The 17767-nt window shown below is 36.9% G+C and overlaps 1 protein-coding gene across 1 annotated transcript in view; it reads left to right on the top strand.

Moving 5' to 3' along the window:
- EPS15L1 (epidermal growth factor receptor pathway substrate 15 like 1) overlaps positions 1 to 17767 on the top strand; it is a 135220-nt gene that overhangs the window by 81382 nt on the left and 36071 nt on the right. The window contains exons 20-21 of the mRNA XM_074204388.1: positions 9670 to 9730; positions 10764 to 10846. Coding sequence (XP_074060489.1) covers positions 9670 to 9730; positions 10764 to 10846 — 144 coding nt within the window. The remainder of the gene's footprint in view (positions 1 to 9669; positions 9731 to 10763; positions 10847 to 17767) is intronic.

Here is a 17767-nt window from a genome sequence, read left to right as displayed (position 1 = left end):
GCTGGGATAATTGGAAGTTAGTATGGAAGAAACTTAGATTAGACCAACACCTCACACCCTTTACCAAGATAAGATCCAAATGGTTACAGGACATAGACATAAAAAACAATACTATAAGCAAATTAGAAGATCAAGGGCTAGTCTACCTGTCAGATCTATGGAAAGGGGAACAGTTTATGACTAAGGAAGAGTTGGAGAACATCACTAAAAACCAATTAGATGATTTTGATTACATTAAATTAAAAAGCTTTTGCACAGATAAAACCAATGTAATCAAGATCAAAAGAAAAGTAGTAAATTGGGAAACAATCTTTACAATTAATGATTCTGACAAAGGACTCATTCCTAAAATATACAGAGAACTGAGTCATATTTTTAAAACAAAAAGCCATTCCCCAATTGACAAATGGTCAAAGGATATGCAAAGGCAATTTACAGATGAGCAGATCAAAGCAATCCATAGCCATATGAAAAAATGCTCTAAATCATTAATTATTAGAGAAATGCAAATTAAAGCTTCTCTGAGGTACCACCTCACACCTCTCAGATTGGCCAGTATGACCAGGAAGGATAATGATCATTGTTGGAAGGGATGTGGGAAATCTGGGACACTATTACACCGTTGGTGGAGCTGTGAACTCATCCAACCCTTCTGGAGAGCTATTTGGAACTATGCCCAAAGGGCAACAAAAATGTGCATACCCTTTGACCCAGCAATACCACTACTGGGTCTATACCCTGAAGAGATGATGAAAAAGGGTAAAAACATTACTTGTACAAAAATATTTATAGCAGCCCTGTTTGTGGTGGCAAAGAATTAGAAATCAAGTAAATTTCCTTCAATTGGGGAATGGCTTAGCAGACTGTGGTATATGTATGTCATGGAACACTATTGTTCTATTAGAAACCAGGAGGGACGGGATTTCAGGGAAGCCTGGAGGGATTTGCATGAACTGATGCTGAATGAGATGAGCAGAACCAGAAAATCACTGTACACCCTAACAGCAACATGGGGGTGATGTTCAACCTTGAAGGACTTGGTCATTCCATCAGTGCAACAATTGGGAACAATTTTGGGCTGTCTGCAAAGGAGAGTACCATCTGTATCCAGATAAGGAGTTGTGGAGTTTGAACAAAGTACAAGGACTATTCCCTTTAATTTGGGGGGGAAAAAAACAGATATCTTATTGTCTGATCTGGTTACCTCTGAGAATTCTGTTCTCTTTAAGGATATGATTTCTCTCTCATCACACCCAATTTGGATCAAGGTACAACATGGAAACAAAGTAAAGACTGATGGAGTGCTATCTGTGGGGTGGGGGTGGGGGTAGGGAAGCAAGATTGGGAGAAAATTGTAAAACTCAAATAATATCTTTAATAAAAGGAAAAGAAAAGATAATGGAATGGATGACAGGTTTGAGTAAGCTTTTACTGTAGTCAGGGCACCATTAAACCATTAAGAGTCCATCTTTTAAAAAAAAAAAAAGAAAATTAAGGACAAAAACAAGAAGATGATTACTAACCCTAGTATTTCTCATGAGTCTATTACCATATCACCAACTGCCTTTTGGATATTTTACCCTGGATGTCCCTTAGACATCTCAAACTTATCATGTCTAAAAAACAGGAATTCATTTCTATGCCTTCTTCAAGCCCCCCCCCCCACCTCAATAATGTTGAAGGTATCTTTCCAGGTACATTGCCTCACAGCCCTCATGTTGTTCTTGACTCTTTACTTTTCCTTATTCTACATTTCTAGTTAGTTGCCAAATCTTGCCATTTCTACCTCCCCATCATCTCTTGAATCTCTTCTCATTAGTCTGCTCACACATCTAACCACCACCCTAGTCTAGGTCCTCATCCCTTCTCACCTGAAGTAACCTTCTATTAGCTCTCCCTACCCTAATTTTCTCCCAATCTACCCCTTCTCTGCACAGATTTCTTTTTTTTCCTTTTTTTTTTTTTAAGGATTTTGCAAGGCAAATAGGGTTAAGTGGCTTGCCCAAGGCCACACAGCTAGGTAATTAAGTGTCTGAGGCCAGATTTGAACCCAGGTAATCCTGACTCCAGGGCGGGTGCTCTATCCACTGCGCCACCTAGCCACCACCTCTGCATAGCTTTCAAAGTGGTTTTTCTGAAATGTAGATATGACTGTGTCTTTCTGCTACTTAATAAGCATCATTCATTTCATAGGTGGATCCTATTTCTAATATCAGTACAAACGCCTCCATTTGGCTTTGAAAGCTTTTCATAACTTGATCCCTTCCTACCCTTTCAGTCTTATACATTACCCCTTCTGAGTGCTCTGTGGTCTAAGACAAAGCAGCCTAAGATGACCCAGCCTGCTTGCTGTTCTATATTCTGTCTTTCTCCATGCCTTTGCCCCTACCCAGGCTGGACATGTACTCCTTTCCTCACCTCTGCTACCTGGAATGCCTAGTTTTCTTCAAGACTCAGCTTTAGTTCTTCCTTCTTCATGAAGCCTTTCTTGATCCTTCCCAGCTGCTAGTTCATGTCCTCTCAAACCACCGTGTCCTTATTTTGTATGTATTCTGTTTAGAACTTTACTTGCTGTCTTCCCTGGTAGAATGTAAACTTCATAGTGGAGACTGTTACATTTGTCTTTGCTTCTCCACTATATAGAACAAGTTTTGTCTCATAAAAATAGTTTAACTAATGCTTATTGTTTAATCACTTGATTGATTTGTTAGTATTTTATAATCACATACTACAATGTTTCAAAACCTCATTGAAAAATTGTTTTGGGGTGGCTAGGTGGCGCAGTGGATAGAGCACTGGCCCTGGAGTCAGGAGTACCTGGGTTCAAATCTGGCCTCAGACACTTAATAATTACCTAGCTGTGTGGCCTTGGGCAAGCCACTTAACCCCATTGCCTTGAAAAAAAAATTGTTTTGGACTGCCTACTCATTTAGATCTTGTACCAATGATGCTAACTGGCCCCATAATGGTGTTTTTGGTGGACCTAGTTAACCATGTACATATGTACATGTACATATGCTTGTACTGTTCAAATTCAAATTCCCTAATTCGAAAACTTTTTATGTGAATAAGCCTTGTTTCTCCAACCAGACTACTATAAGATCCTTAAGGATGATTATTTCATATTTTCATATTCATATTGTTAGTTTCTTGAGGGAAGAGACTTTTTTACCTCTTTTTGTCTCTATAGTGCTTAGCACATTGCTGGGCTCATATTGTCACTTAATAAATGTTTATTGAATGAATGAATGAATATCTTCACTCAGTTTGTACGGCATAGAATAGATATAGGAAGGAATTACTTGTTGAATTGAAATTAAATAGCAGAATAAAAAAAAACAGTTCAACACCCACATATTGACTACATCTGACAGTGATGTACTGTGTTCTCTACCTGTAAGTTCCCCACCTCTACCATGAAGGTATATTTGCTCACTTTTTCTCAGGGATCGATACTTCTGGAAAACATTGTTATTGTGTTACTTCTTTACAATGTAGTCAACCCCCAACTTACCTTCTTACCACAAAAATTCACAACTTTTGTCTAGTACTGTTTTTTTAAATTTTGATGCTTCTGCATATTTAACCCTATCTTCTTCTGGATGCTTTCTTATCTCTTGACCTCAGAGAATGCACATTCTTCTTATTTTCCTTTTATCTCTTACCAACTCATCTTGATCTCTTATGGAGGGTATTCCTTAAGATTCTGTCTTTGACTTTTTTTTTTATTTCTATAATGCTCCCTTCTCAATTTATTTCCCAGTTTTAGTTACTACTCACAAATCTATTTTTCTAGGTCTAGACTAATCTGTTTAGAAGATCTCTCCATATGGTTTTCTCATCATAACCTCAAACTCAACATATCTTATGTTGAGCTTAAGTCCTGGTTTTGACTTTGTTTTCTGGCATTTAGTAGCTTCTCCTTTCCAATGTTCCCCCCTCACATTAAAAAACAAAATTTTCTTTATAATCACAAATGTGAACAGAGAGTTAAAAAAAGAGGTTTCTATATACAACCATGAACCTCCATTATGTTTTTCTGCCTGAACAGGCACTTGAATGCAGGGCCCTTGGATTAAAAGTTTGGTGCTCTACCATAGGGGCAGCTAAATGGTACAGTGGATAGAGCATTGGCCTTGGAATCAGGAAGATGGAAGTTTGAATCCAGCCTCTGACACTTACTAGCTGTATGACCTTGGGCAAGTTACTTAACCCTGGTTACCTGGCATCCAGGGCCATCTCCTGTCATCCTGATTCATGTCTGGCCACTGTACCCAGATGACTGTGGAAGAGAAAGTGGGGTTGGTGACTTAGAACAGACTCACTCACTCAAATCCTATTCATGTGCTTGTCATGACATCACCTCCCGGATGTTGTGATAGTTTTCAAAAATGAAGGAAGGACAAACATTATTATGTATAGTTAGGCTTTTTTAAAGTAAATATTAAAGAAGGTATATATTAAACTTAACAACTTAATCACAAAATTGCTCAGGTGTATTGTTTTGTCCCCTTCTGAACTTTTTTTGTTTGCTAGGTCTTAAATACCAGTAACAGCAGCCTTCCAATAAGTCTTTCTATTTCTCATGCCTCTTACTCCCAATCTTTCCTTATTTTGATGCTAGATTAATCTTCTTTGTGTATAAGTTTAGTCTTAATAATAAGAATTCACACATGCACAGTACTTTTAAGATTTGAAAGTGCTTTACTTTATTGCAGTTGAGTCTTAAAGTAACCTGCAGAGGTAGGGACTCTGAGTAACATTAGCCTCATTTTAAGGCAAGGAAACAGACTCAGAAAATAATTGTTTTGACTGTAATAAATATAACCAACAAGAAATATGGGAGGTGAGACTCATCTAAGATCAAACTTGCTAACTGAAGTTCAAAATTCTGCCCACTATATCTTGCTCAAAACCAGTGACCTCCTATTGCTTACTAAGGAGGGAAGGGAGAAGGAAACAAACATTCATTATGTGCCCATCTTGTACCAGTCACCACTCTAAATGCTTTGCAAATCTTATCTCATTTGATTCTCACAACAGACCTGGGGATAGAGGTGTTGCCCAAAGTCACCGAGCTCATGGGACTCAGAATTTGCACTGCAGGGTGAGCACTTGAACACCTCATACTTTACCTTGCCTGCTTTGCAGTCAAATGTCAGGCTTCCTTCTTAGGCTTATTTCATATTACTCTTTTCTATGGAGAATTTCTTATTAGTGTCTTTTATTTTTTTAATCACCTTCATTTCTAAATATAATCTCTCCCAGAAAGCCATCCTTTGTAACAAGAAAAACAGAAGGGAGTTCATTGTCACTAATTGACCCATAACCATATCTGATATTATACACATTGGTTCATACCTACTCTCCCTCTTCTCCTCAAAAGAAGGAAAGTACTTTTTTCCTCTCTCTGAGAGCAAAAGCTTGACCATTTTAATTACACAGTGTTCATTTGAAGCTTTTTTGTTCTTTCCATTTCCATTATTTTTCTTTTCTTCGTTGTAATTCTATTTATTTCACTTGATATCAGTTTATTTAAGGCTTCCCATGCTTCTTTGAAATCTTTCTGAATAGGTTTTTATGACCCAACAATATTCCACAATTCATTTAACCCTTCTCCTTCTAATTGGTTCCAGTCCTTTACTACTAGAGAGTGCTGCTAGAAATGTCTTGTTGCATATAGGACCATTATTTCTCTCTTTGATCTTCTTGGATTACACATGCTGCAATATGATCTTTGGGTCAAAGGGAGTGAATCTTTTAGTTACTTTCTTAGTGTATTTTGAAATGGCTTTCCACAATGTTAGGCTATTTCTCTGTTCTTCCAATAGCAAATAAATGCTCTTTCCACAGTCCCTCCCATATTGTTTATTCCTATCTTTTAATCATCTTACTAGCTGGCTAGTTGTGAAGATTTACAATCCTCTTATTAATAATTTGGAGCATGTTTTCAAATGATTATTTATAGTTAGCAGTTCTTCTTTTGAAAACTATTTCTTCCTCCTATTTGGGGAATATTCTTTTAGGAATGATTCTTGTTCTTAGATATTAGTTAATTTCCTATAAATTTAGAATATTTGACTCTTATCATAGCTATTCAGTATAGAAATTTTCCCTCTTTTTTATCCAAGTCACATTAATTTTGTTCATAAAAAAAGCTCTTCGGGGCAGCTAGGTGGCACAGTGGATAGAGCACCAGCCCTGGAGTCAGGAGGACCTGAGTTCAAATCGGGCCTCAGACACTTAATCATTACCTAGCTGTGTGGATTTGGGCAAGCCACTTAACTTAACCCCATTGCCTTGCAAAAAAAAAACCCTAAAAAAAAATCTCAAAATAAATTTTAAAAAAAGCTTTTCAATTTGAATTTGTATTTATGTAGTTTATCTTTAGTGATAGTTCAAGAAGTCCTCCTCCAAAGCCTCATTATGTTCTGGAGGATTCTCAAAAGGGAGTGGAATTTAATCTTTAGCAGATTCTGCCATGCTGGAAAGATTTCTAACTTGGACTTGGTAGTAGATTGTTTTCTAAAAATCAGCAGTAATCTGGTTACCTAGCTATTGATGTATTTATTTTGCTATGGGCAACCTATGAAACAGATTAAAAAATAATGGCTCTCAGCCCTGTGCAGCTCTCCCTCTTCTGCTTCATGGGATCATAGATCTGGAACTGGAACAGACAGTTGAGGTCCTGAATCCAACCCCTTCATTTTACAGTTGAGTGAAATGGGGCATAGAGAGCTTAAATCTTGCTTAGGGTCACATAGGTAGTAAACACTTTAGGGCAAGATTCAAACTAGGTGGTCTTGACTTTAGTCCAAAACTGTCTGCCAGATCATGCTATATGATGTTCAGTGTTCAGTGATAGTCCAGAGTTGTGGGAAAAGGGGCCAAGAGAACTAAGAATTACAATTTCTAGATTGTCAGTAAATTTAATCTGCCTATTGATACTTAAACATGAGCTCTTGGTCAAGTCAATACTGAGGAAAAATATTTTTGGAGGAGCTCGATTGTATCAGTCTTCACATTCTTGCCTTAACTGAAGCTAAAAGAAGGAAACTGCAATTAAAAGGGAGGATGATTCACAGGGATTCCTTAGTGAGTGAAAGAAAAGGAATTGGTAGAGTCAACTTTATCATATGCTCAAGTGCAACAAGATACATTATTTAATGGAATATTTGGTCATCAAATATTGTGGTGTTAATGTTAAGTATTTTTTAAAAGTGATCATAAGAATAGTTAGAGCTTATGCACCACCATTAGTTTCCAAGGATAGAAAGTCTACAAAGAAGTAGATATGACTTGATAAATAAAATCAATGTGCCATTCTTGCTTGGTGACTTCAGAGCAAAGAAGGGCAAAGATTCAGGAAGAGGGAATGAGGGAGGCCCAAAACTTATTGCTAATACAAAAGTCTCTTGCTTTTGTAACCATCATGAATGCTATCCTTTGTAAAAGAATTGGTAGGTGTTAGACACGGCAAGTATCAAATAACATCATGAAAAATGAAACAGGCACAACAAGGATTTCTTACTGATGGGGATCTTATCTCTGTGTTGGTTGACTATGGATCTTTGGAACTAGTAAAAATGAAGAATTATGAACATATTAGAAAGCTAAGTATATCTTAGGTATATTAAGGAGTGGAGTATTCCAAAGGCATGGAAAAATCTTGAAATTATTAATACAGACAAAGGTGACTAAGAGAACTCATTAGCTGTTGACTTACCTGCTTACCCTTCTGTCTATGCAAAAATCTTTTTTTTTTTTTTTTTAGGTTTTTGCAAGGCTAACAGGGTTAAGTGGCTTGCCTAAGGCCACACAGCTAGGTAATTATTAAGTGTCTGAGACCGGATTTGAACCCAGGTACTCCTGACTCCAGGGCCGGTGCTTTATCCACTACGCCACCTAGCTTCCCCCTATGCAAAAATCTTTATGAGAGTTGGTTGATATATGAATTGAGGGCATTAGTAAGGAAACAAGGTATTTCACACAGGTGATACGAAAGTGGACCTTATCTTAACCATTTCCTAGTTAACTGAAAGATGTAGAGAATCCCAGTGGATTTATTATTATGAAAAACATTTGATACTGTAGAACAAAATGTTACCTTTCAGCCTTTTAAAAAGGTGTTTCCCATCCTTAAATCAGAATCATTCAGAATTCTTCAGAAGAAATAACCTTATATGATGCTATAACCTCTGATGATAAACATCAGAAAGTGCAGAAAATAGGAGATAGTTGCCAAAAGTATTTGTTCTTTGATGGAAGAAATCTGACAGTCCAGTTCTTAGAGGGATTTCCTATAGAAGGTGGTCCATCATATACTCCTGTTTGTAGATGTCATTGTGCTAATTGTGTTGAACTCCAGGACTTTGTAGAGTCTGCTGGAAGAGAACTGTGATCACTCAAAGGAGTTTGTTGTCTCCATCCACGGAGGAAAAAACAAGCAAATGAATGTTTATTGCATAGATTTCAATATGCCTTGGAATAGATACTATATAGAGCTCTCTCCAACTGTATATGATTCTGGGATGGACAGTGAGTTGAGCACAAAGTGGACAGGAAAAGGAGAACAGGCTGGATTGCTTTAAGGGAAATTGCAGAGTTCCTTTACGAACCTCAAACTTTTCATTAAAAGCAAAGATCAAGTATTTCATTATGAATATTCTGTGGATACTTCCAGGTAACAGCATGATATGAAATATAGTTGCCTCTAATAGATGAAGTTCATATTTAGAGCAATAAAGAGGTGTATGGTGGGTATGAGCAAGCTGCAATCTATAACAAATGAGGAGCTCTGAGGAAGAAAAGTTGGACTGGTCACATGAAAAGAATATGGGGGTGACAGATGAGACAGGCAGAATGTTCTACTGGTATCCCTATAATGTGAGAATGAAAGGAGAGAGGCATAACTCATGGGATTCTGCAGATTTCTAATATACTTGGTCTTATAATACAGAGTATCTCAAAAGCCTGTGGGGACATCCTGTATATTGTATTCTAGTTCTATTTGTTTCATTTGGTCAACAGGAGTTTATGAAGCATGTACCAGTTCAAATCCAGTCTCAGACACTTAATAATTACCTAGCTGTGTGGCCTTGGGCAAGCCACTTAACCCCATTTGCCTTGCAAAAACCTTAAAAAAAAAAGGTGCTTTCTGAGCTCTGGAGATAGGAAGAAAGGTCAACAAGAGTCACATTCTAATCCGGGAGACAGCATGCAAACAACTGTGTGCAATGAAGATCTAGCTAGAAGGACAGCACCTAGCATTACCAAGACTCCCTAAAAGATTTTTTCAGAAGTTGGGATTTTAGAGAAGATTTTCCAGGAAGGGGATTTTAGCTAGAATTTGCCAAGAAGGAAGCTAAGAGATGGAGATAAAAAAGGAGAGAATTCCAGACATAGGGGAACAGTCAGTGAAAATGCCCAGAATTGGGTGATGGAGTTTTTATCTTTTACCCCTTTATACTATACTTTATGTACCAGTGGGACACTGATAATGTCTTTCTAAACTTTGTATCTTGAATGTGTTTTGAACATGGTAGGCACTAATAAATGTTGAACAGATATGTGTTCTTTGTTATTTTTGCATAATTATTACATAGAAATTTTTAGTACATGCATGTAGAATCACTAAGTGCATTTCATTTTTCTCTTTGTATCATTTAGCCTGACCCCTTTGAAGTCAGTGATCCTTTTTCATCCTCCAGTATCTCTTCAAAAGGATCAGGTAAGAGGGAAAATTTCCTTTCTTTCCTATTTCCTTGCATTCATATACCTGAATTAGAGAGAGAATTTTTAAAAAGTATTTTATTCCCTTATGTCAATAGCAACTTGTTTATCACTGTTTTGTATCCTGTAAAAATTGTGAAATGGGGAGCAACTCTATCCAATTTATCTTAAAATCCTTGCTAGAGAATTAGTTTAAAGTTAGTTTCATCTGTCTGATTATACCCATCATTAAGAAACAGCAGCTTTGAATAAGAAAATATGCTTTTGAGGATATGGTAATAAGATTTTTTTTTTTTTTTGTGCTTTAGACCCCTACCAGTTGTAGGGCCTGTCAGGCTTCTTCTCCTAGAAGTCTTCAGAAAGTTCAGAGCTGGATTGCACAAGAAGTTTGTGTTGTTACTGGTGAAGGAGACGACCTTATAGTTTGAAAACTCCAGAGTATAATTAAACTATCAGAGCATTGAGAATGAAAAGGATTCTTTAAAAACTCTACTTTTGAGAGCATAGCTGCTCAGCAGCTAGATCAGTGTTTGTAGGAACATCACTGTGGCATATTATTTACGACCAGTCTCAACCTTAATTAAAGATGCCTAAAAGGCATTAAACGACTTTCAGGTCAAATCTCATAGTAAAAGTTTACCTTTGAACTGTTTTCTCTCTCTCTCTTGCCTTTTTTTCCCCTAATACAGTTTGAATTTTCCAGAATATTTAAGTTTTAGCAGAAAATATGCATAATTTCTTTTGATTAAATATAGTTGATCTGAAATGCATATATTTTTTCAGAGTTGTGTAGAATCTTGTGGTATAGCTGGAAAGCCATATTCAAAGGGTGACTGGTGGATTAATAAATCACTATTCAGATACTACTATTTTAGGAGCTGCTTTCTGATTTTTCTATAAGGAGCACATAAATATAACTAGATTTTAATTTTCTTTGTAGGATATTTAAGGTAGAAAGCTTCTGATTTTCAGGTTTTTGTAGAAGAAATTTTTACAGATGTACAAAATTGTTTTCTTGGTACAACTTACAGATCCCTTTGGAACTTTAGACCCCTTTGGAAGTGGTGCCTTCAGTAGTAATGAGGGCTTTGCGGACTTCAGCCAGATGTCAAAGGTAAACCCAGTTCAATGGAGCATCCACTCTTCTCTAAAATGGTTGATCTTTTATCAATTTTATTGTTTATGTTAGTTACATATTGTTTAATTATGCATTTTTCTAAAAGTCAGATTTTGTCCATGAAATGTTATCAAATATTGAAAGATATTGGACTAGACATGGCCACTGAAGTTATCTAATCCATATATTTTCCTGTAAACAAAAATTATAATATACCAGAACCTACCCAAATGGAAAGATTCTTTAGCCTTTTATTAACAAATGAGGTAGTTATTGGTTTTGATGAGACAATTTGCAAAGGGTGGGAATGTTCATTCTGCTTAGTAAGCCATGCCATAGCAGACTAGTCAATTCCTTTCTCTGAGCTTTAGGTTTGTTTTTTATTTTTCTGTAAAGTAGAAATATTACTTGTGAAGAAATTTCTTTGTTACTTACAAAACAATCTAATAAGATTGAATTGCTATTGTTATTGCTAATGATTTGAATGTGGAAGTTCCACAGCCACCCTTATTGGACCATCCTAGCCTCTCCAAACTGTTCTATACTCCAGCAAAGCCATGTGCTTTGGTGTGGGAGGGACCTTAAGTACTGTTCCTGGTGTTCACAGAACTCTTATTTAGATCATGATTACCATTTTACAGCTTAAGAGAAACTCTAAAGAATTGAGCTTCACATATTCAGTTTCTAGCAGGATCTATTTGAATAAATTATTCATTAATTTTATACAAATTCCAAATGCTGTCATAAAGTTTGTAAAATACTGATCCATGAGGCTTCTTTATAGGTCAGACTATATCACTGACGATTGTCATAGTAACCATTATTCATTTCTTAGCCCCTCTCCATTGTGCAGAAGTCCATGTGAAATACTACATTCATACTTGTTTATACCTTAGGAGTACATGGGGTTAAGTGACTTGCCCCAAGTCACACAGCTAAATCATTATTAAATGTCTGAGGTTGGATTTGAACTCAGCTCTTCCTAACTCCAGGGCCAGTGCTCTGTCCACTGCACCACCTAGCTGTTGACCCTGTTTGTACCTATATTAAATCATGGTAGATACTGTAACAAAAATCTGGTATGTGTTCTTCACTTTTTGTGGCTGACAGCAGAGTTATGATTGTGGCCTATTCCAAGAAAGCTTACAGTTATATTTTCTGAGAGAAGATAATCACTAATGGAGAAAAATTAAATGATCTTTTATATGAGTTGGTCAAGGAGATAGAGAAACAGAAGAATATGCCTTAGGTCTTTTCCATATATGAAGAAAGAAGAAAGTTTTATATTGAGATAGAAATTGTTCTAAGACACCAAGTTTAGGAAAATCCAGAAGGCAGACAGAACAAAGAAATAGCACTTTCCCCCCCCTTTAAATTTTGATGTCTTTCATTGTCTTTTCCCAGAGGCAGCTGTCCACTGATAAAAGCAGGTTGCAATTGGGAGCACAAGTAGTCTAGATTTACTGATTTGAGCAAATGATTTTAGATTGTGTGCACATGCTCTGAGGAGAGAAGAGCAGATTAGACATTTATTCCTGACAACTTCAAAATTTTTATTGATGCTGTTTTTTAACATTTTTATCTCTTTCCCTATATGAATCCTCCTTTAAAAGAATTCCCTTTTAATATAGAAGTTCAAATAAGCAAAACAAATAAGTGTTTTGACCATGCCTGATACGTAATCAGCTTCTAACTTATTGAAAGTAATCATTATTACAGAGAAACATTGAGTTTCATTTTAAATCAGAAAGTTATTTCTGAGTAAATTATAACTTTTTTTTGTGGGGTTTGGATTTAAGAATTTCTGCCACTTGGTGGCAGCAATTTCAAAAGAAGCAGGCTTTTAAAAAAACGATATTTTCAAAGTATAATAGCTCTGTATAAAGTGTTTCCACTGTTACTAGGAACTTAGAGCTGAAAGGAACCTAAATAAGCATCTTGACTGACCTCTTCATTTTATAATGAGATGAGGAAATTGGGACCCAGAGAGAATAAGTGACTTGCCCATGGGCACAGTTATAGTACAAAATGGCACAACTGAAGTTAGTTTTTTTGGGAGGAGTTCTTTTATTTCAAAGGTTCAAGTGTGAGATGTTATACATAGATGGAACCCCTTTAAGAGATTGGAAGTTGGACTTAATTACTAAGATTCCTTCCTTTGATTTTCTTGATTTCCATTCCAGTATCTTTTTATTATCCCAACCTAACTGTTTAGGTATAAGAAATAGATTTTAAAAAGTGATCTAGGGTGGCTAGGTGGTGTATTGGATAAAGCACTGGCCTTGGAGTCAGGAGTACCTGGGTTCAAATCCAGTCTGAGTGTCTCAGACACTTAATAATTACCTAGCTGTGTGGCCTTGGGCAAGCCACTTAACCCCATTTGCCTTGCAAAAAAACCTTAAAAAAAAGTGATCTTTTTCATTTTTTGAAGTTCTAACATAATTCCATTTCAGATCTTCTATTTCTTCCTCTTTGCCTGTTTTTCACAATGTAATTAGAGAACAAATGGCATTTGTGATTTTTAAAAAAGTCACACTTCCTGTTTAAACCTGGGATTGTGTTCATCTGGGAAAAGTTGGACAGTTGAATGGAAAATTTAATTTCCAACATGATGATGCTTTGTTTCCACTATTCTGTTAACTTCTAATTGCGTAATAGTCAAAGCTTCACTTTTCATGTTGCAACCATGTGTTTTTGCTCTTTAATGTCTTTATTCAACTCGTTTACTTATTTAACACCTGTTATGTGCAAAGGCTTAGTTTTGGGCCTGCAAAGATGAAAACACAAAAAAACAGAATCTATAAGCTGAAGGAGACTTCAGAAACATCTAGTCAAACCCTTTACTGAAGAATTCCTCCACTGATATCCCCTGCAAGAGGATATTTAGCTTGAATATCTCCAGTGAGGTGGAACCCATTACCTTTCCCATAGCCCCTTTCAATAGATCTGATTTTAGCAAGTTCACGTTAAGTCTTAATTTCATTTGCCTTTTTGCTGTTTTTACCCATTGCTTCCATTTCAGCTCAGCAGGGCCAAGCAAAACAAATCTATTCTGTCTTCCATAGGTTACCCCTTTAAATATTTGAAGGTAGTTGTCACTTTTGAATCTCCTCCAGTTCCTAAATATTTTTTCAGTCCTTCTGTTGCACATTTACAAGGGCTTTTCTAGATGTTCTTCAGTTTATCATTGTCCTTTTTAAAATGTGGTTCCCAAACTGAAAATGGCCCTCAAAATGGGAGCAGAGCAGAGTAACATGGTACCATCCTCCATAATCTTCCTATTACTATTAGCACACTTTTTTTTTAATTAGCACAGCTTTCTTGAATCAAGCAGAGCAAATCTAATTATTCTTCCTCTTATAACTCTTAAGATGCTTGATGGCTTCTCTTTGTCAGACTAAACATCCCAAGTACCATCAAAATATATCATCATGGTGCCCTTTTATGGATATCTTCAATTTTGTCGGTGTCTCTCTTAAAATGTGGTGACTCAAATAGAATGTGTACTCCAGATGTGATCTTGAGGGCACAATATGATGGCACTATATCCTCCTCTGTTCTGAATATCATTCTTCTCAAAGCATAGCCTTCTCAGACATTAAATGCATCTGCCTTCCATATCATACTGCTGATTCATATTCAGTCAATCAGTCAACATATATTTGTTAGATGATACCTGTTAAAGTGTAGATGTTTTTACTGTCATCATCATTAGTATTATTGTAATTTTTATTGCTTGAAGAGGAATGCTGGAAATAGTATGACATTTCTCAAATATTAGATCTTGAGAGAACATATTTCAAAGAGTTCAGAGGAAGAAAGAGGATCTTAGAAATTAAAATTTTGCTTTGGAAATTAGTCCCAGAGAGATGGAAATGTATAAAGACACAAAGAAAAATATTCTGATGTGGGGGGGGGGGGGGGAAGTTTCCCACAGAGATTGATATGTGAGGAAAAAAATGTGTTTCCCAGAAAGAGTGATGTAAGAGAATTCACCAATCCATTTTGGATTTTAAATAAGATGAACAAAAGGAGGAAACTAAGTCAGATGATCTAGTAAGATTACAAAAGTGGAACCATTGAGGAGTGAGTGGCAGCATCTCTAAAGCCCAGAGGGGATTTGGGTTGGTAGAGAAATCTAAGAACCACATAAAGGGTTTTAAAATTTGGGTAGGAGCAAAAAGGAGGATCAAAGAAAGAATAGGACCTTTGCTCATTATAGATGGGGTGAAGTCAACCAAGGATAGAAAGCTAAGCTGCACCCTTTTTTTTTTCCTCTGCAAGAGTAATGGTAAACTGGAAAGGGCAGAATAAAAATCTCCAATAAGGAACTGATCATCCAGATAAGTAAATCTACAGCTCAGTCAATATATATTAAGCATTAATTTTGTACTCTTTAATGCTAAGCTCCAGGAAGGCACAGAAAAGAGTTAGAGAATCACTGACCTTACAATCTCTTGGGGAAGATGATATGGACCCCTTTTCATAACAGCTTGGAAAGGGAATGTACTAATGACTTGGGTATGGAGTACTGGGAGATCAGGAAAGGCTTCATGTAGAGCAGAATTGTCAAACCTATGGTGTGCTGCCTCAGCATTCTCAAGTGGCCACAAACCATAAGAAAATGTCATTGGGAAATATTTGAGAAATATAAAAAAATACAATAGAATGAAGATAATGCTTAATATGTGGTTTTCTAAGTCAGTTTGTATGGTTTAATGGCCCCTTAGAGTTTGACCACTGATGTAGAATGGGGCCCTTGAGCTACGGTGGCAACATACTCTTATTGCAGTAGCACTTTTCATTCTCTCTGCACTGATCCTCAGCCAAGACAAGTCAAGACAACAGACACTTATTAAACATCCACTCCATGCCATATACTGTATTGAGTGCTGGGACTCCAGAGAAAAGCCGAAACATAGTTCCAGCCCTCAAGGAGGGAGACAACATGCAAACAAACATATACAAGTAAAACTTAGACAGGATCCACCAGAGCTAGTCAACAGATGGAAATTGCTGAGACTATGAGACCTGGCAGAAGATAAGAAGGCATTTCAGGCACAAAGGACAGAAGTAAAAGCCCCTGAGTTAGAGGGATTGATGTACTATATGAAGTGTCTACCTGGAAGAGAGACTACTTGGAGTCTGCTTGGAGGGGAGTAGAGTCAGGCTGTAAATATTAAGGGTCTGTGCTAAGTACTGGGGATACAGCGAAAGGCAAAAAACAGTCCCTACTTAAAGGTAGAAGACTGGAAAAGTAGGAAGGAACCAGTTAAGAAGAACTTAAAAAGCCATGAGGAAAATTTTATATTTGAACCTGGAGGGAGCCACTGGAGTTAATTCCTGTGCTTTAGGAAGATGGCATCAGCAGCTGGGTGGAGGGAGATATTTGAAGCAGGGAAACCAGTCAGCAGGCTATTATTGCAAGAATCTAGATGGAGATGAAGAGGGCTGCACCAGGTGGATGGTAACTTCCAAGAGAGAAGGAGGCAGATATAGTGAAAGTAGAAATAATAGGACTTGTCAGGAGGAGCTGAGGTTGATATATAGGCTATGAGTAACTAAGTAACTGAGTAACTGGGAACATGATAATGTACTCAATGGTAAAAGGGAAGTTAGGAAGAGGGAAGGATTTGGAGGGGAAAATGATGAGTACACTTTAGGACATGTTGAGTTTAAGCTATTCAAAAAGAGATGTCTAATAGGCAATAAAAGAAGTTAATTTGGAGATCCAGAAAGAGAGGTTAGGGTTGAATAGGTAGATCCTCTGAGAATCATCTGCATAGAGATGATAATTGACATCACAGTCATGGGATCTGATGAGATCACCAATTAAAATAGTGAGGGAGAAGAGAGGACCTAGGACACCTGTGGTAATGGGAGTGATGTGGATGAAGATCCAGCAAGTCAGACAGATAAGAGGAAAAACCAGGAGAGAGTAGTGTCGAGAAAACAGAGAATGAAAGAACGAATGCAACCTTTATTAAAGCACTTTGTCCAAAAGCACCATGTCAAGGGTTGGGTATAAACAGAAAAATTAGGCAACCCTTTTTGCAAGCAACTCACATTCTGATGAAGAAGACACCTATGGAAGTTTTAGCTGCAAATCAAGATGGAAAAATCCTGTGGTGGTTAGGGTGTGGTGGCAAAACATATGTTAATTCCACTTTAATTTCCTTTTGCTGATCAAAAATTGTCATTTCTAATGAATCATTTGACAATGCCGGGGACTTTGGTGACAAATTTATTTTTTGGATCTGCAGGAACTATAACTGAGAATACACCTTTAAGGAGTAGTTCCAAGGTGGATTCTCTTCAGAGGTTGCTTCCTTCTTCCTGACAGTACTGGGCTGGGAAGTACTGCTATTCCCAGGGCTATCAGGTTCAGGATCCTAGGTTGTCTCTTGTCAGGATCTTGGTGGGGCGGGGAATGGTGGTCAAGGTGGTAGTGGTGGTCTGACTTGCTTGAGGCAAATGCTACTTATATTCTTTCTCTCAGGTTGCCTCATTGTTACTGGTAGTTTGCCACATGTGTGTTTGTAAGTTGAAACCCAGGCCTCACCCAGATTGAAATTAATAATATATTGTTATACAATTTAAAAATATATAATATGAGATAAATAAAAGTAAAAATAATAAAAACAGTAAATAGTAAAAGCTAAAAAGCAAATGTATATATTACATTATTATATAGATAATGTTCATTTGTGTTTTCTAAGTCAATATGCACATGCAGGGATAACAGTTTCTATCTGAATTTGATACCACTAGTTCTAAATGCTGCTACTCCCAAGATTCTTGTGCCTCTCTGACTTTTGGTGGCAGTAGGTCAGCAGTTGTGTTAGGGATGATGAGGAAGGCAGATCTTCTCCCTCCATAATGATTGTAAGTTCTAGCCTGAAACTACTTTGACTCTTC

This window comes from Macrotis lagotis, chromosome X (genome assembly GCF_037893015.1).
Source record: "Macrotis lagotis isolate mMagLag1 chromosome X, bilby.v1.9.chrom.fasta, whole genome shotgun sequence".
NCBI classification, from domain to species: Eukaryota; Metazoa; Chordata; class Mammalia; order Peramelemorphia; family Peramelidae; genus Macrotis; species Macrotis lagotis.
The sequence above is the reverse complement of the archived record's forward strand: the minus strand, read 5'-3'. Positions and strand labels throughout refer to the sequence as shown.